Genomic DNA, 24,080 nt, shown 5'->3' with positions numbered 1-24,080 from the left:
CTCTGCTCAGAGCCCTCCAATGGCTCCCACTCTAGATCCTACCTGACTTGCCCCTTCCTGTTATCTCTGACCTTGACTCATTCTTTTTCTGCTTCACCCACCATGCTACACTTTTGACATTTCCCCAACCCAGTCCTTCTCTGCCTCAGGGCCTTTACATTTGGTGACCTCTGCCTGGAATGCTTTCGCCCAGGATTGCTTTCACTTCTGTCTTCAAATGTCACCTTCTCTATGGGGTCTACCTCCACCACCTTCATTAAAATTCCACTCCCCACGCCCTACAGACCTCTTCCCTTCCCTGCTTAGGTTTTTCTCCAGGGTACTTAACACCATCTAACATTCAAAACAACTGACCTATTTAGTTATTTTTGCTTGTTTCCTTCTATGTAATTTTTGACGAGGATTACTGATGTTTCTTGCGGACTGCTGAACTCTCCTGCCTAGAACAGTACCTGGTACCTAGTACCTGTGGAGGAGATGAAGGAGTAATTGAGTACATTCACCCAACCCTACCTGACCACATACACCTTCAGAGGTGAGATCTGTTTGTTTTGGTCCAAGTTCTCTAGATAAAGTGGACCAGTAGGGGATGGGTAGGTAGATAGATACAGGTAATAGATTCATTATAAAGAATTGGCTGGTGCAAATATGTGGGTGCTAAGTGCCAAGCTGCTTCAGTCATGTCCTTTTGTGACCTGCTAGGCTCCTCTGTCCACAGGATTCTCCAGGCGAGAATACTGGAGTAGGTTGCCATGCCCTTCTCCAGGGGATCTTCCTGGTCCAGGGATCGAATCTGGGTCTCCCACACTGCAGGCAGATTCTTTACCACTGAGCCCCTGGGGAAGCCCCAAGTATGGAGGCTGAGAAGTCTCACATGCCACCTGCCATCGGCAGGGGTCAACAAGACTAAGATATGAACCTCAGCATATCGACCAGGCCCGGCAGTGCGGCATCAATGAAACTGAGCACCGAATTCTCAGCACCACCAACAGGAGCCCTGACGTCCATTCAGTTCTCAGGCAAACGAGCCCGGGACTACCATTCAGTAAGAAGGCACAACACAGTGGATATTAATACCTTTTAATGTTTCACATTGCTTTTTTTTTTCTTCCAGAAGATTTATAACAAAAATACATGGAATTTAATGAGTTTCAATACACCGGGCGATTACAGAGACAAGTCTGTAAGGTGGAACTCTTCTTGTGGGGGCAGAATATTCCATTCCACGAAGAAGACAGAATCACAACATGATTAGGCTTGATCACCCTGTACTGCCTGTGTTCTAGTTTCAGAAATTGGCAGACTTGGAGGGGAAAATAAAAAATTAAAAAATAATAAATAAAACCGAACACAGTCAATTCCCCTCTCTTTTTCCTTTTCCCTTCTCTCCACACAACCAGATGGGGTGGGGTGAGGCAGGGCCGTGGGACAGGCGAGGTCAGGGGCCCTGCTGACCGAATGCTGGGCAGACACCGAGTTCCCTGAGGTGATCGAGAAATGTACTTTGAATCGACCGCTTAGTGTTGTGGCTGAGAAACACACACAGAGGGAAGACCCAAAAAGAGGGCTGGGGGCTACAAGAACTGCTGGTGGGAGGCCTGCCGTCCACAGCATGTTTAACATCCTACTTCTGTAGAGGGGAAACGGCCTAGATATAATACATTGTCAGTAGCTGTAGCTGGAAATCTCTAACTGCAGGGTTAATACCTCTTTGTGATAATCCGAGTTCGAATGCCAGCAGAACATAAACACTTCTGCCCAAATTCCACCAAGTACGGTCAATAGGAAAAGTCAAAACCACTTGGTTTTTAAATGAAAATCCTTCACATCCACCTGTGTTCAAAAATAATAAATTATGATATTAACAGCTTCCTTTTAAAAACAAAGCAATTACCACAGGAGTTAAATTGTCAAGTGTAGAAGCCTTTTTTTTTTCCTATGAATGTAGTTCTCAAAGGGATAGATACCTAGCACACATGAAAAATAAAGCTCTGGTATCTTGTGATTTCAGCTTAAAGCAAAAGCTACTCCCCAAAACAGTTTTAAACAAGCGCTAAATGTTTTCCATTGCAACAGATCTCAGCTCACTTAGACCAGCATACAACAGGCTAAATAAAGACGTCTTTTGTTTTTCCCCTTTTCAGGTGTACATCTGCCTCCACGATGAAGAACATGGAAACCATACTGCATTAGCGAGTCCTCTGTGGTGGAGACTCCTTCAGATAGGCTGGCCGGGTAGCCACTGCCTTTTCCAAACAGAACTAAAAACAATCACGAGTGGTGTGGCACGTGAGCAAACTGGCCAACCGTGCTTCCCTGGTTCTGGGAGGAGATTTGGGCCACAGGGCGGTCTCTCCCGGGACAAGCCTGGGAGCTTCCCCATGCTTTCCCAGTGGTGAGTCACTTGTATTTGCACATGGTAGCCATGACCTGCTTTGGGACCAAAATTGTTTGCTATCATCTCTAGTATCACTAACACCGAGGAGAAAAAGTGAAAAAAAGAACCAACATTAGAAAGCTTGACGGTGAACGTAAGAAAACCCACAAAGGAAAGGCCAAGAGAAAACTGCTTTGACGGTTCCATCACCACCCACCGCGAGGGGCTTGGGGCTGGTGACTTCATGGACGCATCACTCTGATGCTCTGCCAAAAGCCAGTTTTGAGTACATCACAGTAACCCCAATGCAAATGCTGCCTGCCTTCCACGAATCACCTCCCACCCGTGAGATCCAAGGGGGCCTCGGGGAGTGTAAGCACGGACACGCAGGTGCCAAACCCGAGAGCTTTTCACAGCACTTCGCCTTGGACTTGGGCAAGAAACACATCGGTGGTTTGGAGTCTAGGCGGCAGCATCTACACTGGGGCTTAACCTCAGCAACCGGTCTGGAGGATGTTTCCCCCGGAGCGCTTGGTCACCGACAGAGTCGTGAACACCTGCAGGGGTGGAGACAACATGAGAGTTTCAGACACTGTGACGAAAGTTAGCAGAGCAGTTGAGATAACACCATATGTACAAAGGATGACTTGGCCGAGTACTTAAAATGTGTACAACAGAGGATAATACGACCAAGGTAAGCATTTCACCAAGGTAAAGCAGAGAAAATGTAGGCTCTATCTAATAAAGCACTTATTATTAGCATGTGATTTACTTAGTGATTAAAACAATCTCCCTGGTTGCTTATTAATTCTCTAAAAGAAACGTGCCATGGAATATTCTGGATACACAGAAGGGAATAAAGTGTACTATTCCAAATACCCTTGTGCCCAGCTCAGACAGCCTCATAATGTGGTTAGAACTCTGTGTGTGTCCCCCGCTCCTGAGCTGATCCTCTCTCCCTTTAGACACTCTTATCATGATCTCCTTCAGTCGACTACTCCCTTTCAGGCAGGTTGAATCAGCTGGAGAGATCCGTTGAAGCTGGGCCTCTCCAGCCACCGTCCCTCCTGAGCTCCACGACAGTAAGACCGGACCCACACCTCTTCAGACTTAACTCTGTCCAGCACTGACCCTGTCTTCCCTTAACCCAGCTCCTCCCAGTGATCGGCATCACCACTACTTGGCTGCGCAGGCCATGAGCTTGGAATTGATTCTTAATTCCTCTATTTCCACCACTGTTGATATATCATCATTTAGTAAGTCTTAGGTATCTTGCTTCTTTTCTGTCAAATCTGATCCTTCTTCACATTAACACTACTGTGATCATTTTGTTTCCAAAACAGAAGGTGCCTTCACCTCCCTGCGATGACCCTGTATGGACATGTCATACATTCCTGCCCTACTGGACATGGATGTCAGGGACAGGGGCTTGCTCTGGCCAAGGAGGGGAAGTGGAAAGCATCACTTGGGAACACAAGCCCTGAGCACCAAGGTGCTCTTCCTGCACCTCCTATCTCTCTGCCATTAAGCCACAGTGGCCCCAGAAGAAGCTGCCCTGTCAGCTGGGTCCTGGAGTGACGACAGCAGGGAGCTGGGCTGCAGCTGATCCGTGATGACCTCAAAGCCCCACAAGGCACACAGGAAAAACAAAACCACACCCAAACTGACTATCCATACTGCTCAGGCATAAAAACAAAGTAATTTTGTGTTTAGCAATGTGGGAGACCTGGGTTCGATCCCTAGGTTGGGAAGATCCCCTGGAGAAGGGAAAGGCTACCCACTCCAGTACTGTGGCCTGGAGAATTCCATGGACTGTATAGTCCATAGAGTCACAAAGAGTTGGACACGACTGAGCAACTTTCACTTCACTTCACTTCAGCGAGCCAGTGAGTGTCTCACTGAGACAAGAAGCCATGGCTGATTTGGGAGAGTCCCCAGTGGAAGCAAGACTTATTGTCAGCATACCTGGACACCCTCTTTGGTCAGCTGCATCTTTGATTTTCAAGAAATATTTGGTTTCCTGATTTTTAATACAAAGAGGAAAGCACAAGAAATTGAGGCCGTTTTGACTTCTACAGGTCAAAGCAATAGGAATCAGCATCAAAAATACTTGTGAATAAGAGGGGAAAACACTTCTGTGTAAAGGAGGAACAATACTGAGAAAAATCCTTAGTCTATTTAACCTTAAAGCAGTGACAAAGCCTTTTTTTCCCCTCTATGCCAATTTATCAGCAGCACTGCAAAAAAAGTCAGACCCAAGTAATAATGGCTAGTAAAACATTTAAAGCATGAACCCAGAAGAAAATGTGAGAACAATTCACATTCCCAAAAATAATAATTATAAGAAGTTCATCCTTATTAACAAAGATATGTGAAAAGGCTTGAAATAGTCCTTTCTTTTGAACTTATTACAGAAAAAGTTACACTGAATTTTGCAATATTTTCACGAGCACTCAAATTCAAAGCTGATGGCACTATAAACTAGTACAACTATTTTTTGAAGAGCAATATAACTCCTTTGTTTAAAAAAAATGTGTGACTGTGGATGAGATCAGCAAGATAATATGCAATAATGAAAATAGCTGTGTTCGGATGCTGGTATTACAGGCAATTTAAAATACCATCAAACATGCTCTCTTTCCAATTTTCTAAAGAAAGAAAAATAATGAGCAAGGGAATACATTAAAGCCAATTTCATGCTTGTGAATTTGCAAGCTTATGTTTTATTCCTCAGGAATTAATTTAGAAATAGAACTTGTAGGATGTGTGGATAAAAAACTGCTGCTAAGTCGCTTCAGTCATGTCTGACTCTGTGCGACCCTGTAGACGGCAGCCTACCAGGCTCCTCTGTCCTTGGGATTCTCCAGGCAAGAACGCTGGAGTGGGGTGCCATTTCCTTCTCCAATGCATGAAAGTGAAAAGTGAAAGTGAAGTCGCTCAGTTGTGTCTGATTCTTTGCAACTCCATGGACTGCAGCCTACCAGGCTCCTCCGTCCATGGGAGTTTCCAGGCAAGAGTACTGGAGTGGGTTGCCATTAACTTCTCCAAGGATAAAAAACTAAACCCATCAAAAATGGAAAGAAACGAAGGGGGAAAGAAAGAGCTCTTATCTATTTCTCTTCTACTGGAAACATGTTAAAGACACGGAGGAAGCCAAACCGCCATTGCTGGTTAGTCTATACGGAAAAAAACAAACAGGGTCAATTCCTACATGGATCTTATACGCACAGACCTGATTTACAATTGTCCTAAAAATATACTTGAAAAAAACGAGCAGAGGCAGCTTCTTGATCCCAGGACAAAGAACACTCTAACAAAAGGGTAAATAAACACTATGGGAGGCATGTACATCTCTTACCCAGCCAACCCCTCCGAGCCTTACAAGATCCCCCCACCCCATCCACTGCAGACTGGGATTTTGTTGACTATTAATGAAACAAAACTTTCGATGTCTGGCACTAAAATTCATTTAAGACATTTCACAGGTCTTGTCTCTGATGCTCCTTCTTCTTAAGCCATTATTTTTTCTTTACAGATAAACTTAATTAGTTGAAACTACTACTCAAAATCACATGTGATCAGTTTCTTCAATTATTACTGCTCAGATGTCCAGGATAAATAACCATCACACCAACCTCAAACTGAATAATGCTCGTGCGTCACTGACACCTCAGACCTTGAGAATTCCTCTCTCACCAACACCGAGGGGCGTTCATCAAAACACCAGTAGTCTCTCCTCCTCCCACAGCGACTCCAGAAGGAAACCCCGTGGAAACTATTTTCCTCCAAAAAAGCAAAGCCTCCACCGAGGAATGCGTCAGCTCCTATAGGGAACTACTTCGGAGCCAAAGGCTGTGCAATCACCCAGCTTCTTTTATTGAAATGGTACAAACCACCCACAGCTGGTGTGGCACTGCGACAGCAGTCCTGAGGGCCTTCAGGTCCCCGAATAAACCATGATCTCTGCCACACAGGGTTCTCGTACTTGGTGCTACCTCGGACTGGCTGACACGAATGCGTGCTTCTCCTCTTGTGCGAGAACTGCCCCCAATGGCACGATGCACTTGTCCTGAGCCCTTACCACCCAGATGTGTGCCCGGCCCTTCCCTCACCCGCCTGGCTGCTCTGACTCAAACCCCTGCTGCTCGCCAACACCCAGCACGGAGCTAGGCACACAGCTGCACAACAAATGCACTCAGAGGGAGACAACGGCAGCCAGTTTTTAAATCTCATTAATCAGTTGCCTCCGTGGAAACAAGACAAAGAGAAAAGCGCTATGAAAAGAGTGAATGTTCACCTCTGAGCTTCAAAGTCATACGAGAAACAGCAGATGGAGGCGCACAGCGGCACACGCTTCAGGAGGGTTTCCAGCATGCCAGGTGCAGCGTGGGCACAGGCCTCCGGCTGACCTCTCCGCGGGCCTGGACTTCAGGGGGACGCCTGCCTTCTCCACCGCACCTCTCTGCCCAGCTGGCAGTCAGCCTGCAGACAGTGCCGCGTGCCACCACTGGGTCATGACATGACACGACACAACTAGGGAGGCAGCAGGAGCCACGCTCACGTCAGCCTTTACCCAGTCTGCTGAGAACCACGTTCAGATTAAAGAACTAGACGCTCGCATAACCAAGTTGGGAAGGGATGTCTTTATCCTGGTTGAGGATGACTGCTGTTTTAAAGTATCCTAGACTTTAACCATACCCACCGTTGTGGGTTGAATAAAGTCCTCCAGAAAGAGAAGCTCAAGTCCTAGGCCTCAATGCCCGTGAATGTCGTGACTTTGGTTGGAAACAGGGTCTTTGCAGATGTAACCAAGTGAAAACGAAACCATGCTGGATCAGCAGGGCCTTAATCCATGCCCTTACAGTGGGAGGGAAATCTGGACCCAGACACACAGCAGGTAAGGCCACATGAAGCCAGAGGCAGAGGCTATAAAGGCAAGGAAGGCCTCGTCTCCAGGGGCCCTGGAGGGAGCACGGCCCTGCTTTCAGACCCTGGCCTCCAGCACTCTCATAGAAGACATTTCTGCTGTTTCTAAACGCCTAAGTTGCAACAGTGCGTTATGTCAGCCCCAAGAATCCAACACACTGTTTTTGAAAAAGAATGACACTAACTGGCTCCTCTCCTTCCCTAGACAGTCTTAGTCATGACACTGAATAAAAGATACACTGCACAATCTTCAAGAGCTTTTAAAAATCTATTCTCTTTTCAATTTTTATGTATCATTTTTCAAAATTCAGTTTTACTTCACAAAAACAAGTTTTCAAAAACAAAACAACAAATAAAACCCAGAACAAAACAACATATACAAAGTTTTCTGTGAATAATGACCTGGTCACTAAACAGGTGCATATTAGTATAGAGGAAGACACTCAGGGAAAAGACAGAGCAAAAGGAAACGAGAACATCCTTCCAGGCTGCACTTCTCAGCTCCGTTCCTAAGCCTTTTGATGTGAACCTCCCCCGGCCTCCAGGTTCTCCAGTGGACGCATGCCTGGCCTACAAGCCCTACTTAGTGGCAGCACGGTAAGTAACTGGCCCATGGATGAGCACTGACGGGTGTGGAGAAACGCTGACACCCGGAGGCCCCGCTGGGAAGCTTCCAGCTCTGCTGTCATCGGCTTGATCTTTCTTTCACAAGCTTCGCTTTCTCATCCTCTGACACTGAAAGCTAACAAGGGAGACGACATCATTAGCCTGCAGGTAGCTCAGGGATAACTAGCACTGACGCTCGTTTTGAGTACGAATGTCATCATCAGCTGATTGCCATGAAAATAATTTATGACACATGATAAACGATTTGAAGCATATCCGTATAAATCACTCTGATCATTTTTACTATTCAGCAGCACGACAGTACTATCTAGTGGGCTTTCCAGGTGGTGTAGTGGTAAAGAATCCGCCTGCCAATGTAGGAGACACAAGAGGCTCGGGTCCGATCCCTAGATCGGGAAGATCCCCTAGAGTAGGAAATGGTAACCCACTCCAGTATTCTTGCCTGGAGGATCCCACTGTCAGAGAAGCCTGGTGGGCTACAGCCCATGGGGGTCACAAAGAGTCAGACATGACTGAGCACACACAGACAGGCACTATCTAGCCTTAATTGAAAATGTGGAGAAAACATAATAATAAACATAATAGAGAAACTGTGGAGACGCACCTCTGCGCAAACAGGGTGGATCCCGATGGTGCTGTCCAGCTGGTCCTTGGTCAGCCCACATTTGAGTGCCGCTGCGAACCCCTGGGTCACCTCTCCAGCATTTGGACCCAGTATGTGGAAGCCCACAACACGTTCCTAAGATACAAAAAAGTGATACGATTATGTAGAATTTTCCCTCCTTAACAGCCTGGAATATTTTTCCAGTCTAATCTAAAAAAAAACCCATTCAGAAATACTGATGCTTGCTGCTGAAAACTGTGTAGGCTGAAGGTACTGCAACACGGGCTAATACAGAACTGTGGTCACATTAAGCAAGAAGGAAGAGAAGGAACCAGCCATTGGTGATGATGAGGAAGAACACTTTGCAAAAGCAAAAATGTGTGCAACCCCGTAAGCACCAAAATGTTCTGGAAAGTGTTTTCAAAGGGCTGTTGGAAAGTGTTTTCAAAGGGCTGTCCAGTGGTCCCCTCATCTCTATCCGGCTGTCTCAAAGCTCCAGGTAAACCACCTGTGGTAGCTGAAACATTTAAGAGCAGCCATTCAAATTAAAAAACCATTTAAACTGAAGTTTTGGGAGTAGACAGAAGAACCTGAGAGCCTTCCAATGTGAAAACATTTTTGAAAGCAAGAGAAAAATATTTGGCAATTCTGAAATACCTGTGTGAGAATCATTTTGAATAAATGCTAAATCCAAACTCAGGCTACCCCTGCCAAGAGCAGGGAAACCTGTTGCATTCTACCGTGCAGACTTTCCAAGCTCTGGGCTGGCCCATCCAATCCAACCCTCTTGTAACAGACGAGGCGGCTCAGGCAATGAGGTGCAGAGCCTTATCTGATGTTCAATGGCTCCCTGAAAACAGTCAGGAACAGCCTTCTGTATGTAATCCACTTCATGTTAAGACTCTTGCTTTATTCATTTTGGCAATAAGGGGTTGTGCATATGGATAATTAAAGCACAAAATACACTAGCTCTTAAAATACACTAGATTTAAATGCAATAATGTGGATAGATCTCAAAAAGCGAGATTAAAAAGGAAAAGGTACAGGCTTCTATTTAGCTGAGGATACCACCTTTCTTTAAACCATGATGTGTGATGTTTACAGGACATAATAGGCAGCAAATATATAAAAGCATGAACAGTATGTCTCATAAAAGTATGAGACAGCCCAGCGTGAGGAGAGTGTGGCCTCTGAGGCAGGGAAGGAATGGGGGTGGAGGACCAAGAAGAAATGTGAAAGACGATTACGCTAGAGGTTAACAGCATGGATTCTAGTTGCCTTGAACTGAATTCCAGCTCCTAGCACAATTAACTTCCACACTTCAGCTTCCTTGTCTATAAAATGGGGATAACAATAGCACAGTATCTCACAGGATTATACAAGGATTAAAGAAGTTAGTACATGTAGATCATTAAGTAATGGCTGACACATTTTACATGTTCAATAAGTAAATATAGCCTATTATAAACTGTGAGCTTCCCCAGTGGCTCAGGGGTAAAGAATCTGCCTGCTAAGGCAGGAGACCAGAGTTTGATTCCTGGGTGGGGAAGTTCCCCTAGAGGAGGAAATGGCAACCCGTTCCAATATTCTTGCCTTAAAAATTCCATGGACAGAGGAGCCTGGTGGGCTATAGTCCATGGGGTCGCAAAGAGTAGGACACGACTGAGCACATACGCGTTACAAACTGCCTGTGACGTAAATGTCTGTCTCTCGTAAGAGAAGCTCTGGGCAAATACACCAACATGTTAACAGTCAGAGTCTGCAGTAGGTACTTGCCCTATTCCTTTCTGCAAATTTCAAATATACTGTGTATAAAAAGTATAGCATACAAAAAGTATAAAAGCCTAGCAAGCAAGTACTATTTAAAACCAAGCACATTCAGTCACTGTGAAGTGACTGAACTAAAAATGAATACAGCCTGCCCCAAGGATGGTCAAAAACCAGAAGCAAGCTTTTATATAAGATGGCTTATGACAAAAGAGCAATGAAAAGTATTCATCTCTTGTAATACTGTCTTTGTTTATGAAAATAATTGACAGCAATACCATCCAACAACAATACCATCCTCAGTTATTTTAATTAAAATGAGTTTTCACTGGTAGTGTAAGTTATTTTTCATATTATATAAAAAAATGCCATTTGAACAAATGTCACAGCAGTAAAAGAAAAAAAGAACAGGAGAACTGAGTACAGTTAAAATAGATTTGCTTGATATAAAGGAAACATTTGAGGTTTCACTGACTGCTGTATGCAAATGAAGTATCTTCTACGAGATGTCAGACTGCCAGCGTGAATGTATGGCATTCTCTCCTTTTGACTGTAGCAGCATGGTATCTAATGCATACTCATACAAATGACCTTATTAAAACTATATCTAAAAAGACAAAACTCTACATAAAACTGTTCTCTATGTCAATCCTGTATAGCTTGCTAGAGGTAATCCTAGTATGTCCATTTATTAAATGCATCTATTGATGACGTTTTTTTGCAGCGAATCCAGGTTTTCCTAGAACTCTACGCTCTGCAAAAAAGCAATCTGCAACTGTGCTACTGTGTAAAGCAGTAGTTACTAAGCCAATACATCACTTCGTGTCTGACTCTGTGCGACCCCATAGACGGCAGCCCACCAGGCTCCCCCGTCCCTGGGATTCTCCAGGCAAGAACACTGGAGTGGGTTGCCATTTCCTTCTCCAAAGCGTGAAAGTGAAGTCACTCAGTCGTGTCCGACCCTCAGCGACCCCATGGACTGCAGCCTTCCAGGCTCCTCTGTCCATGGGATTTTCCAGGCAAAAGTACTGGAGTGGGGTGCCATTGCCTTCTCTGAATAAATCACTTAATTATACTCAAATCCCAAAATGAAAAAAATGAATTTATTAGGCTATTAACATATGAATTCTTTTAGTTGTTTATATTTTTACTGGGGATACTTTTTGAAAAATAAGAGATCTCAACTAAGTTAAAAATATACCAATTCTCGTTAAGATTCAACCCACAAAGGTAAGAGAGATCAAGAGGTACAGACTTCCAGTTACAAAATAAATAAGTCACCATACAGTCATGTATAGTGTGGGGAATACAGTCAGTAATTATGTAATAAATTTGAATGGTGACAGATGGTACTAGAGTTATCATGGTGATCATTTGAAATGCACAGAAATATCAAATAATCAAACCTTTATGTTCTACACCAGGACTTAACACAGTGCTATGAGTCATTAATACTTTGAAAACAAGCTCACAAAAAGAGATCAGATTTGTGGTTACCAGAGGTAGGGGATGCGGGAAGGGAGAAATGGATCAACCTAGTCGAAAGGTACAAAATTCCAATTATAAGACTAAAGAAACACTCGAGGTATAACGTGTGTACATGAGTGCTCAATCGTGTCCAACTCTTGCCACTCCATGGACTGTACAGCCCACCAGGCTTCTCCACCCATGGGATTTCCCAGGCAAGAATAAAGGAGTGGGTTGCCATTTCTTTCTCCAGGGGATCTTCCTGACCCAGGGATCAAACTCACATCTCCTGCAATGGCAGACAGAGTCTTTACCACTGAGCCACCTGGGAAGCCCCAGTGGTGTAATGTATAGCAGGATAATATAACTAACACTGCTGCCAGTTAGATATGAAAGTTGTTAAGAGAGTAAATCCTGAGTTCTCATCACACACACAGAACACTTACAGAGCATGTGCACAGACATACACTTGTCCCAGGTGACAATATAGAAAATGGGGGCAGCAGTCAGAAAAGTCTGAAAACCAATCATCCCTTTGTAGGTATGGAAACAAAGCCTGTGAGGTCAGGGGGTTTATCCTTAGGTCTTTGTTACTAGTTGTTACACAAAGCGGCAAGCAATGAAATCTTAAATCAGAACCCAATTAAGATTTCCCCCATTCCAGCTTTCTCACTAGTGCTGGCTGCTTAGCATACGAACTTGGGTTACTCCTTTCTTGTTCTGTCATTATTTTTAGATAGTCAATGGCTTCATTGGTTCTGACTGACTGCCCACAACACATTCATGCAGAGGGGAGTCAGGCCATGTGTGCCATCATGGGCCTCACCCTAGTGTAATGTCCACACAGCTGGGGAGACTCACAGGTGAATTACTAAAAGAATGCAATGTGTGTATCATGTGATCAAAACAGAGCTGCATAGTAAAAATAAAATGAAATCAGCAGAAAGGAGTAAATATGAATAGCACTTACATTGTCTTTGATATTGCAGACTACTTTTGCATAACATTTGTTGTTATCTCTTGATGGAATCGTCCATTCCAATGGCCAAAAGTAACTATGGTAAACCTAGCAAGACAGAAGCACAATTTAGACCCATCGTATCAAGAAGTATGTCTGTCAAACATTAGTTGTGGTGGATGCTCTTTAATATTTAATAATTAGACTTTTATTAAACAAAAAAATTCACGGAACATCTAAGAACCTGGTCAGAAGGTAAATAACTTTAAACTCATAGTTGACAACCCTTTTGCCATAATCTCATCCCTTAATTATACTTCAGGCTCCAATGAATCAACCTTACGTAACAACAACAAAGTGCAAGCAAATGAGAGAAAGAAGCCATGTAATTACTTTCTGTCTTGCATTAAAAAAAAAAGAAACCAACGCTATCTTGTTACCTCAAAAGAATGACAACTTTGGGCAAGAAACAAGTAAGGTGCCAGGAACAATTATAGCAATTATCTAGTTCTCTTACTTAATACTTCCAAAGACATCCCCTTCTCTGAAATTATCCACCACAAGTACCGAAGGAGGGAAGGAAGGAGGGAAAGATGACAGACAGATGAAAGGACACAGGCATCCTTACTGACATTTCATAAACTTAGGTCTTGGATGACTAACAGGATTTTTTCTCCTTCAACTGCTAGCCTCGATTCAAAACATACAAGGTTGGCAGGATATTTTAAAAACACACTGATTATCTAAAAGTTATATAACATTCTTTTACCTTGTAATATGATATAAATTTTTTGATAAACGTGGGTTACAAAACTGAATGTATAGTATCATAGTATCACGACAATTACACAGGGGAAAAAATGACTTTAAAAACTACTAACAATAGCTATGCTATAAACATAAGTCTATGAGTGATTGTTTCCTATTTCCTTTGTATTTTTCAAGATTTCTTCAACTCAAATGCCTTGCCTTTATAATGAAAAATGCCAATTCTAATCAAACAAATACAAAAATTTATCTGAAAAAATACAGAATATTAAGAATCTTAAAATTTAAGTTATATTTTGATACAATATATCCTCATAAAATAATCAGAGAGAGACAATGAGTAGCAAATATGTTCATCATTCTATTCATAATAGTGAAACATTAATCTAATAAAATGGCTCAAAAAATTACTGTATAGTAGCACCCCTGAGAGGAAATATTGCAAGTCATTTTTTAAAATGGTGCTTTTAGAGGGAAATGCTTGTGATCTAATACTAACTGTCAAGTACAACAGAAAATTGTATGTAACTTAATCACACTTTAAAAATTAAGCTATGTACACCAACACAAAATTATATATATATAAAATACTTAGACTAGAATATGCAAAAATATTAATAGCAGTTATCTTTTCATGAATTAAAATTTCCTTTTTTAATATTTTGAAATTTTCCTGAGTATACTATTCTTATAACCAGAAAAAAATGCTAATAATGCATTACTGATAGATCAATATTACATGTTATTACTAAAATATAGAATAAAAGAAGTTGTTGAGAAGTTTAAAATAGACTTTCATATTACAAAATGTACTCTGATTCACAAAACTGGTCTTTTAGGTTTTACTGCAAACTTTTTTTCCCAAATGATTTGAAACAGCAGACCCTTTGTGTGGCATTATTTGTGTATATAAAAGTAGTTTACTTCATGTGCAGTTCCTTGACATTGGTGGTGGTTTAGTAGCTAAGTCGGGCCCGACTCTAGTGACCCCATAAACTAGACCACCAGGCTCCTCGTCCATGGGATTTCCCAGGCAAGAATACTGGAGTGGGTTGCCATTTCCTTCTCCAGGGGATCTTCCTGGCCTAGGAACTGAACCTGGGTCTCCTGTACTGCAGGCAGATTCTTTACCAACTGAGCTACACGGGAATCCCTTCCTTGACTATATATAGGATAAAGTGACTGGCAACATTAGCTATAAATTAAAGGCTAATGGTAGAAAAAAAAAAAAGGTAATAGAACAGTAGAAATGTAGGTACTTTTTAGTATTTTTCCCTGCATTTTTTTAACCATATTAATAGTAGAAAGAAACCAGTAAAAGTGGTTTTGAAAAACAGAACCAAGAATTACCGGACCAACTGACGAATGGAAGGTAGGTCAGATAACAATATTATATCAACAGCAAACTGTCTAAAAGTAGTAACCACCGTGTGCTTAGATGGGAAAATGTCCTTGTTCATGGTACTAAAGCATTTAGGGGTAGAGGGGCATTCAACTTACTCTTAAATGGTTCAGGAAAAAGAAATACACAGATGCATGGAGATAAAGAAGACGATGAAGAGGATAAAACAAATGGGCAAAATGCTACTAATACACGAATCTGGAAAATGGGTACGCAAAAGTTCTCTGTACTATTTTTCAGCTTCTCTTTATGCTAGAAATTATTTTAAATTTTGGAGGAAAGAGTAGTAAGTAGTGAAGAGTAAAACTTACCTCAACATTTTCTTCCCCAAATTTCTCCACAGCTTTCTCCTCAGAAAGACCACAAGACCCATATTCCAAAGGAGTGAAAACAGTCGTCGGAACGTTTTCATAGTCGCACTGTTTCAAAACAGAGGAAGGGAGTTATGATGGGAGAGATTATAACTCAAAAGAACATATACTTCAAAAAACTTCAAAAGGAGAGAAAAGTAGACTAATAAAAGGCTGCTGTACTGAGAACCATTAACTGATGTGATAATATTTCAGCAGAGGTTTACATTCTGTCAAGAATGTAATGAATTCATGTAGTCATGAATGAGAGACTCATGCGGCTTCTCATCCAGCTACCAACTCACGTTGATAAGCACATGCTTTCTCTCCCTTAAAGCAAGCAAAAACAATCCTCAGGCACCCAATGTTGAAAGTCTGTTACTAATGCAGAAGTTAACAGACTTGACTGGAAAATCAATTAGGTAATACAAATCAAGAGCCATAAAAACATTTTACAGTTTTTGGGCCAATAACCTCACTCTTAGAAATCTATGATAATAATTTAATATATAGAAAAAGCTACATAAATTAACTGAGCAATGTCACAGTTCTCATCAATAGTGGAAATATCAGTGGCTTTAAAATTCAAATAAGAAAGTGGTTCTATAGTACATATTCTCAATGCAATCTTATGGAGCCATTAACATGGTAACGAAGACCAAGGAACAAAAGAAGTTCATGATGGGCTTTCCCCTGGTGGCTCAGTGGTAAAGAATCTGCCTATCAATGCAAGAAACACAGGTTTGATCCCTGATCTGGGAAGATTCCACATGCCACAGAGCAACTAAGCCTATGCATCGCATCTACTGAGCCTGTGCTCTAGAGGCTGGGAGCCGCGACTACCAAAGCCCTTGTGCCCTAGAGCCTGTGCTGCACAAGAGAAGCCACCACAATGAGAAGCCTGCACATCGCCAACTAGAGAGCAGCCCCCACTGGCTGCACCTAGAGAAAAGCCTGTGGAGTAACAAAGACCCAGCACAGTCAAAAATAAATAAACAAAATTATTTTTTAAAAAAGTTCACAACTATGACAGTATTTCCAAAGCATACTCTAATAGTCATAGATGACAAAAGGGTTCTGAAGTCAAACAAGTTTGTAAAATGCTGTATTAAGCAAATAGGTTTCTCAACCATCAGATTTCCAGAGGCTTTAATATGCTGATGTGAATTATGAAAAACACAATTACGGAGATGCCAAATACATTTGCAAACGCCAGTTGGTAAAAACCTACCCAGTCACATTTGGACAAAGAGGTTAAGTCATTCTGAACTTAAAATATGAACAATACAAATCTCACTCTCTAACACAGTAGGGTGGAATCTTTAAAATGTGCCTCCCTCTAGAATTAGCAATATATAATCTTTTTTTCCTCTAATACCAATCCTTGGAATTCTGATTCAAAAGTAAAGACAGACTTCTGCTTACACCCATAATGGACCAGGTTTACTTCCTGCTTTAAATAACTTAAAAAAGAAAAAAAACAGACAAATATGAAACACTTCTTAGACCCTGGACCATGGGTAGCACAGCACCATGGCTGCTGTTGAGAAGGGAAACGAGAAGGGCAACAAATGAGGCGAGTTTCCTGCCCAGAGCAGTTTCCAGGGCTTGGTAAGGAGAGGGAACAGAGCGCAGAGTGGTCTTTCTGAGTTATAGCAACACAGATCCCGGTTCAGAGATGCCAACGTGGCCAGAAGCTGCAGGGCAGAACAGCAAAGTGGGTGAGGCTGCATAAAGAGAAAGCGAGATCAGCAGAGAGGGCCTCCTGAGATTTGGGCTGAGCACTGATCTGTAAATCAATGCCAGAGGAAAGCAATCAGGGTGAGGAAGGCGCCACCGGCAAGCAGTGAGCCCCAAAATGACCTACTCTTACAAGCCAGAGTAGGGAAAGAGTTCACAGTAGGAGGAACGGGACAGACTCCTTGGAAGGGCCTCCACTGAGTAGAACTAAATTAGGCCTAAATGAAACATTACTGTTGACACATCCAAAAAAAGCTGAAAAGCAAGTTACACAAGGATAAAATGACTCCTGTGTAACCTAACGGGCCACCAAAACAAACTCCAACACTATATAAAGGAATGCAACAAAACCCAGCACCCAACAGTGTAAAGGGCACAAAGTCTTCATCCATCCAAACTAATATCAAGACCAGGAATCGAACCCACATCTCCCGCATTGCAGGCAGACGCTTTAACCTCTGAGCCACCAGGGAAGCCCTGTATCAAGAATAAAACTAATCAATAGAAATCGACACTGTGAAAGAGATGATGGGATTAGCAGAGGACATTAAAAGAGCTATTAAAAACGTGTTCTGTAGGCTCAAGAAGGTAGATAAAAATGCAGTCTGCTGAGGACAGAAAAGGAAAATGTAACTTGTAAAGATGAAACTACTTGAAGTACAAATTACACAAAGACTTCAAAAGAAAAGATCAGTGGACTTGAATACATTGCAATAGGCTCTCTGAGAAAATAAAAGCACAGAAACAGGGGGAAAAACATGAACAGAGCATCAGAGACCCATGGGATAATATCAAGTGAACCACCAGTCATTAATTTGAGGCTTGGAGGGGGGACAAAAGAGGAAGAAAGCAAAAACTTAAATGAGTAGCTAAAAAAAATTCCAAATTTGATAAAAACTATGAACAGATAAATCCCCAAATCTTGACACACCATAAGCAGAATAATTATAAAGAAAAGCGTGGCAAAGCATGCAATAATCAAATTGGTAAGAAACAGTGAAAGGGAAAATCTTAAGAGGAACAAAGATAAAAATGATAGCATATTCTCCTATGCAACCATAAGACAATGGGCAAATTATTAAAATACTTAAATAAACACTGTAAATCCAGAATTCTCTATTCAGTAAGAATATCTTCCAAAAAGTATAAAGTGAAGGCATAATAAACTAAAACACCAACCAAAAGCCCCACAAGGAATTCACCCTAAGCAGATGTGCATTAAATGATGGCAGAAAATAATGTATCTGATGGAAACCTGGATCCAAATTAAAGATATTTTTTCTCCTTGGTCCCCAAACTGTTTCCAATTAATTGGCTTAACTGACTATTGTGGCCTAGCCTGAGAAATGTAGTTCTTTTTTTCAATACTTCTATTTGGCTAATCAAGTTAATAAACTTTTAGAACACAATCCATCCTCAAATTGCAGAGACGTGTACTGTGGTTTCTCTATAGTTCTGACATAAAATATTTTTATATTTACTCTAAAATTGAGCTTACAAAGCACCATTTTAAGTAATAATAAAATTATTTCAAGTATTTGAGAGCAATTCTAAAATCCAAGAAATCTACTGCTCCTTGCAGAAAACAGCTGGAGTGCCCATTCAGTTCAGTTCAGTTCAGTTGCTCAGTCGTGTCCGATTCTTAGGGCCTCCCTGTCCATAACCAACTCCTGGAGTCTACCCAAACCCACGTCCATTGAGTCGGTGATGCCATCCAACCATCTCATCCTCTGTTGTCCCCTTCTCCTCCCTCCTTCAATCTTTCCCAGCATCAGGGTCTTTTCAAATGAGTGCCCATTACAATCTTTTAAAGCTGGTACATGTGTCTTATCATCTGGCTTTTTAAACAGCTTACTAGAATGTCCATCACCTACAGGTTGACTCAGCTTTATGATCTGTTCTCTGTTTTTGAAATGATGAAAATATTTTTCTCCTTCCTCATAAAAATAACAGAGTATTTAAGGGCAAATACATTTAGCAGCTTTGAAAATGACTTTAATCTATTGTTAAAAAGATTCATTTAAATTTTTTCAATATATTTTCCACTTCATTTAGTACAAGCACCTCTGTATTGGTGGTAGTCTTTAAAGTCTTGAGACATCTTTTCTACCCTCATCACCTTTTATAATTGATACTTCCCAAATCTTCCTCACTTCCTTGTGTTAGTTACTTAGTCGTGTCCGACTCTTTACAACCCCATGGACTGTCGCCTGCCAGGATCCTCTGTCCATAGACTTCTCCAGGCAAGAATACAATAGTGGGTTGCCGTTCCCTTCTCAAGGGAATCTTCCCAACCAGGGATCAAACCCTGGTTTTCCACACTGCAGGTAGATTCTTTACCATTTCAGCCATCTTTACAAGATGCAGACTTCCCTGGTGGCTCAGACGGTAAAGCGTCTGCCTGCAATGCGGGAGACCCGGGTTCGATTCCTGGGTCAGGAAGACCCCTGGAGAAGGAAATGGCAATCCACTCCAGCACTCTTGCCTGGAAAATCCTATGGACGGAGAAGCCTGATAGGCTACAGTCCATGAGGTCACAAAGAGTCGGACACGACTGAGCGACTTCACTCACTCACCTACAAATCAGATATGGACTAGGTTTTTGCCTTGGCTGCCTCCAAGCACTGTGACTTTGGACAGTTACCTAATTCCCTGTAACATGTCATCAGTCTCTACAGCTGCTCTATAGTGGAATGAGGTGCGTGCATACACGGCACTGAGCAGAGTGCCAGGCACGGACAAACATAGCTGCTCTTTGTCCTCTTTTCTCCAAACACTCTCATAGGGCAATGAATATATGTTATCAATTTTGGAGGAAGACACAAACACCCATTATTCAATTTGGGTTCTCTTAAAATCCCACAACAGATTTAATTTACGCAGGTGTTTATGTTAAGCTGAAGTTTTCAACAGACAGCTAGCTGCTCCTTCAGAAGGAAGGCAAGTAGATGTGGATCCATTAATGTTCTCAGATATACGGGAATGATCTATTAATGCACATGGGACAAAATTAAAAGGATTACACAGTTCTTAAAACAATGTGTAATTTCCCCAAATACAATTAACCTAGGGATCTATTAGTATTGCAGTTTTGTTTACTATACTTGACAAACAGACTGATGAGATTTCAAACTCAGGGACTTAGCAACACTGTTTATTTTCCTGTTCAGTAAAGTACTTGTCCTATTAGTCAGACTAAAAAACAAGGCGTGAAAAAGGAACAACAAAAAAGAGTCCTTTAATTTCAATTTGCATTAATTATGATGCTGATGAAAGCTGAAGGCACTTTAAGAAAGAATTTGGTCTACCTGGGAGATGCTAGAATATAGTACTCTGCTCACACAAAGAAGTTTATGTCCAAAGTAGGTGGATTCACTGGATTTTTAAGAAAACTGGTGCTACAGTAATTTCACATTTATTTACTAGCAATTTTTTGCATATTTGCCCTCTGATTATTATTGGTATAAATTTTTTTTCCTTTTCACTTTAGGAAATAAAAAAGATTAAAAAAGGTCAAAAAAAAATTAAATGCACCTCATTATATTTCTGAATTACCTTTTCTTGATTTACCATAAACTCAAAAACTCCAAAAGGTATAAAAGACATAATTCATTTAAAGAGGCAGTTAAGTTTATTCCAAATAGTAATATGCTGCTGCTGCTGCTGCTAAGTTGCTCCAGATGTGTCCGACTCTGTGCGACCCCATAGATGGCAGCCCACCAGGCTCCGCTGTCACTGGGATTCTCCAGACAAGAACACTGGAGTGGGTTGCCATTTCCTTCTCCAATGCATGAAAGTGAAAAATGAAAGTGAAGTCGCTCAGTCTTGTCTGACTCTTTGTGACCCCATGGACTATGAACCAACTACTATTTCCGGCATGATCAGACAACCTTGTATTAAAAAGTCTTTCAACCTCAATCCTGTTAATCGCAAAATATCAAGATTTATTACACTACAATCCAAGCTAACCCCATATACATTCAAAATGCTTGTCACAAATTTTATTAGCAGTATTCTTTCAGGCTCCATTGCTATAACCTAACTAAATCAACCTATGATGATTTATGCACAAGGAAAATAGGGAGTGACTAAATTCTTTACCATCCTTTTTTAAAAAATAACTTCCAGAATCCTTTAAAAAAAATAATTAGGAAGGGAACATTGATAATAATTAGGGGCAGGGGATATATAGAAAATCTCTATGGTGGTGGTGGTTGAGTTACTCAGTTGTGTCCAACTCTTCCCACCCCATAGACTGACGCCCACCAGGCTCCTCCGTCCATGGGATTCTCCGGGCAAGAATACTGGAGTGGGTTGCCATTTCCTTCTCCAGGAGACCTTCTCAACCCAGGAACTGAGCCCACGTCTCCTATATTGCAGAAAGAATCTTTACCGCTGAGCCACCAAACTTCCTCTCAATTTTGCTGTGAAGCTAAAACTGTTCTTTAAAGAATGTCTTAAAAAATTAATTGAGCATATTTATTCTTTTCTTTTCATCTAGTCTCATAAGATACAAATAAGAGTTTTAATTTCCTACGCTGACTTTTAAAATAACTTTAGAACATTCATAAAACACATTCAACATTCCAAGAGCAGGAGATCTATTTTTATAAAGGATGGGGGAATAAAGCCTGAATATCACTTCAAACAGCTCTGAAGACTGGTATTATTTACCTACATCCTCAAATCCTTTTATAGCCTAGTCAGGTGTCATAAACAGATTTAGAACATTATACACCAATTGGTAATAATGAATGGATGTAAGATGCAACTATTAGGAATTTACAGAATATAACACAGCTGAAACTTGATTTACTCAAGCTTACTTTACTCCTCGTTTGATTCTGAGAGTGACAATGTCCATAATAAATCACAAAGATAGAGAGGTCATAACAATGTCTTGCCTGGAATAGTGACTAAAGCACATGTGGGAATGCCATCATCAAAATAACTAAGTTATTCAAGACCTGGAAAACTTCACCATCAGCTTACCCAGAGCATCAGGAGGACCACTAAGAATAACGTCTCAGTGGTGACAGCCCCAACACTCACCTTGACAGTGGAGCCACCATACAGCCTCTGAGCCAGCAGCCTTCCTGCCTGGATGGCCACGGGGGTGAGCTCCAGCTTCCCCTCTAATATATCACCGATGGCATAGATGTAAGGCACGTTGGTCTGCTCTTCCTCTGTGACAGGTATTTTTCCAGTCCTGCAAATTCATTCAGTTAAAAGTACTATCCGTTACCACTGTTAATTAAGTCCAACAAAATTCCCTTTCTCCCAAAGAAACCCAAAATCGGGAGTCTGGCTGAGGGTAATGTTCTAATGTATTACCAAAACAACAACAACAAAGCTTAGAGGAGCCAAAAGCTTAGACATTCTAGCTATTTTTAAAATCAAAGGAATAAGAAAACTGTTAAAAAACCGTGGAACGGGAAAAGTAGAACACAGTGGTTAAGAACAAAGGAGGATTCTGAACTACGGTAACTAGGTCTGTTAGTTATTACCTCTGTGATCTTGGGAGGGCTATTTAACATCTCTAAGCCTCATTTTTCCACCTATAAATGGGGATGATGATAATGGGACTACCAGAAGAAAAAAATATTATCATCTACCTAAAGGGGTTGTGAGGACTGAATGAGAAATGTGTACAAAACATTTAGCACAGCAGTCCATGGACCCTGGTAAGCCCAGAATAAATGTGAGCTATTAATATTAAATAAAATCTAAACCTTGGTCCCACGTGCACACAGGCAAGTAGGTTTTCAAGATGGTGGAACACTTGGTCCAGGAAATCTTATCAGACCTCCTTGACTCCCTTGTCTCTCCAACCCAAGGGAGAAAAGAATAAAACAAAAATCCTCATATTAAGATTAAGAAATCTCTTCTGAATAACTATTCCTCCTGAAAGAGGGAAGGGAGGTAGGGGGCGGTAGTGGGGACTCTCTATTTTCAATTTCCAAGGCACCTAGCCTTTCACAGCACTTGTTTTCAAATGGATGTAGGAAAGGTGATACTGGGAAAATATCCCATGCCCCTTCCAGAAGCAGACAACAGAGTCTCAATTATCCAGAACAGTGGTACAGTGCAAAGGATTTTAGCTAATAAAACAGCAAAGTTTTCATATTTGCAGCTGTCACTAGAAACATAGTGACCACTCTAGTGATTCTAAGACTTGGTAGCTTTAAACCTGGTTCAAATCTGCATATTCACTGAAGATTTGAAAGCACATAACTGCAATGCAGTGAGGAGTTGGATCTTTTACTGTGCATAACACATTAAAGAAACAAAATGAAAGCCAGTGCATCTCGCATTTAGATTTCAAAAAAGGGGGGAAAAAAAAGACAAACAGGAAAGACGGTGATAAGCAGTGAATGAAGAGTCCTCTAAGCTTAAAACGGGAATGCTCCAACTGTGGTAAAAACTAACTTTAAAAATGTAAAACTCCAAGGACTTCTCTGGCGGTTCGGTGGTTAAGACGCCACGCTTCCACTTCAGGGAGCCAGGGTTCCATCCCTGGTCAGGGAATTAAGATCCCACGTGCTGCATGGCCCAAAAAAAGAGAAACCAAGCAAACACCTAAAACTCCAGTACTAAATAAATAACTACTAAATAAATAAATAAATAACTCCACTACTAAACTCCACTTATAAATCACTGAAATAGTATTTAATAAAACATATTAAAATTTTTTTCTTACTTTTCATTTATCTTTACTCCCACGTTTTCTAAGCCAATTTTTCTCGTGCAAGCATCTCTTCCTATCGCCAGCAATACCTGAAAAATCATTAATATATAGTGACTGTCAATAAAAAGGCTGTGCATGAGTTATTTCATCAGATTTGTTTCCATTAGGCCAATCTGATTCATTTTTCAGACCTGGAAAGAAATATTCTATTAAGAAAATAATGCCAAGAGTTTAAACAAATCAAAATCATTTAAATTAAATCTTCTAAACATGATATAGTAAGAAGCTGTACACATTTCTTAAGAAAAAGGGAATTAACAATTCCTTAGTAAATTTAGCCAAGTATAGAGACAAAGCATAGCCTACCACTGAAGTTGTTTTTTTAAAGTGCTGGGCTGGGGAAATA

At 41.3% G+C, this 24,080-nt stretch overlaps 1 protein-coding gene across 1 annotated transcript in view; it reads right to left on the bottom strand.

Annotated features, from left to right (window-relative positions):
- Positions 1-1,132: 1,132 nt before the first annotated feature.
- Positions 1,133-24,080, bottom strand: part of TXNRD1 (thioredoxin reductase 1) — a 62,583-nt gene continuing 39,635 nt past the window's right edge. The window contains exons 10-15 of the mRNA XM_068969678.1: positions 23,687-23,763; positions 22,039-22,195; positions 15,208-15,315; positions 12,739-12,834; positions 8,535-8,669; positions 1,133-2,934 (exon numbers count right to left, since the gene is read on the bottom strand). Of these exons, the coding sequence (XP_068825779.1) occupies positions 2,872-2,934; positions 8,535-8,669; positions 12,739-12,834; positions 15,208-15,315; positions 22,039-22,195; positions 23,687-23,763 (636 nt within the window). The 3' untranslated portion in view covers positions 1,133-2,871. The remainder of the gene's footprint in view (positions 2,935-8,534; positions 8,670-12,738; positions 12,835-15,207; positions 15,316-22,038; positions 22,196-23,686; positions 23,764-24,080) is intronic.

This window comes from Capricornis sumatraensis, chromosome 4 (genome assembly GCF_032405125.1).
Source record: "Capricornis sumatraensis isolate serow.1 chromosome 4, serow.2, whole genome shotgun sequence".
Taxonomy (NCBI): Eukaryota; Metazoa; Chordata; class Mammalia; order Artiodactyla; family Bovidae; genus Capricornis; species Capricornis sumatraensis.
This window is presented reverse-complemented; position numbering and strand designations above follow the sequence as displayed.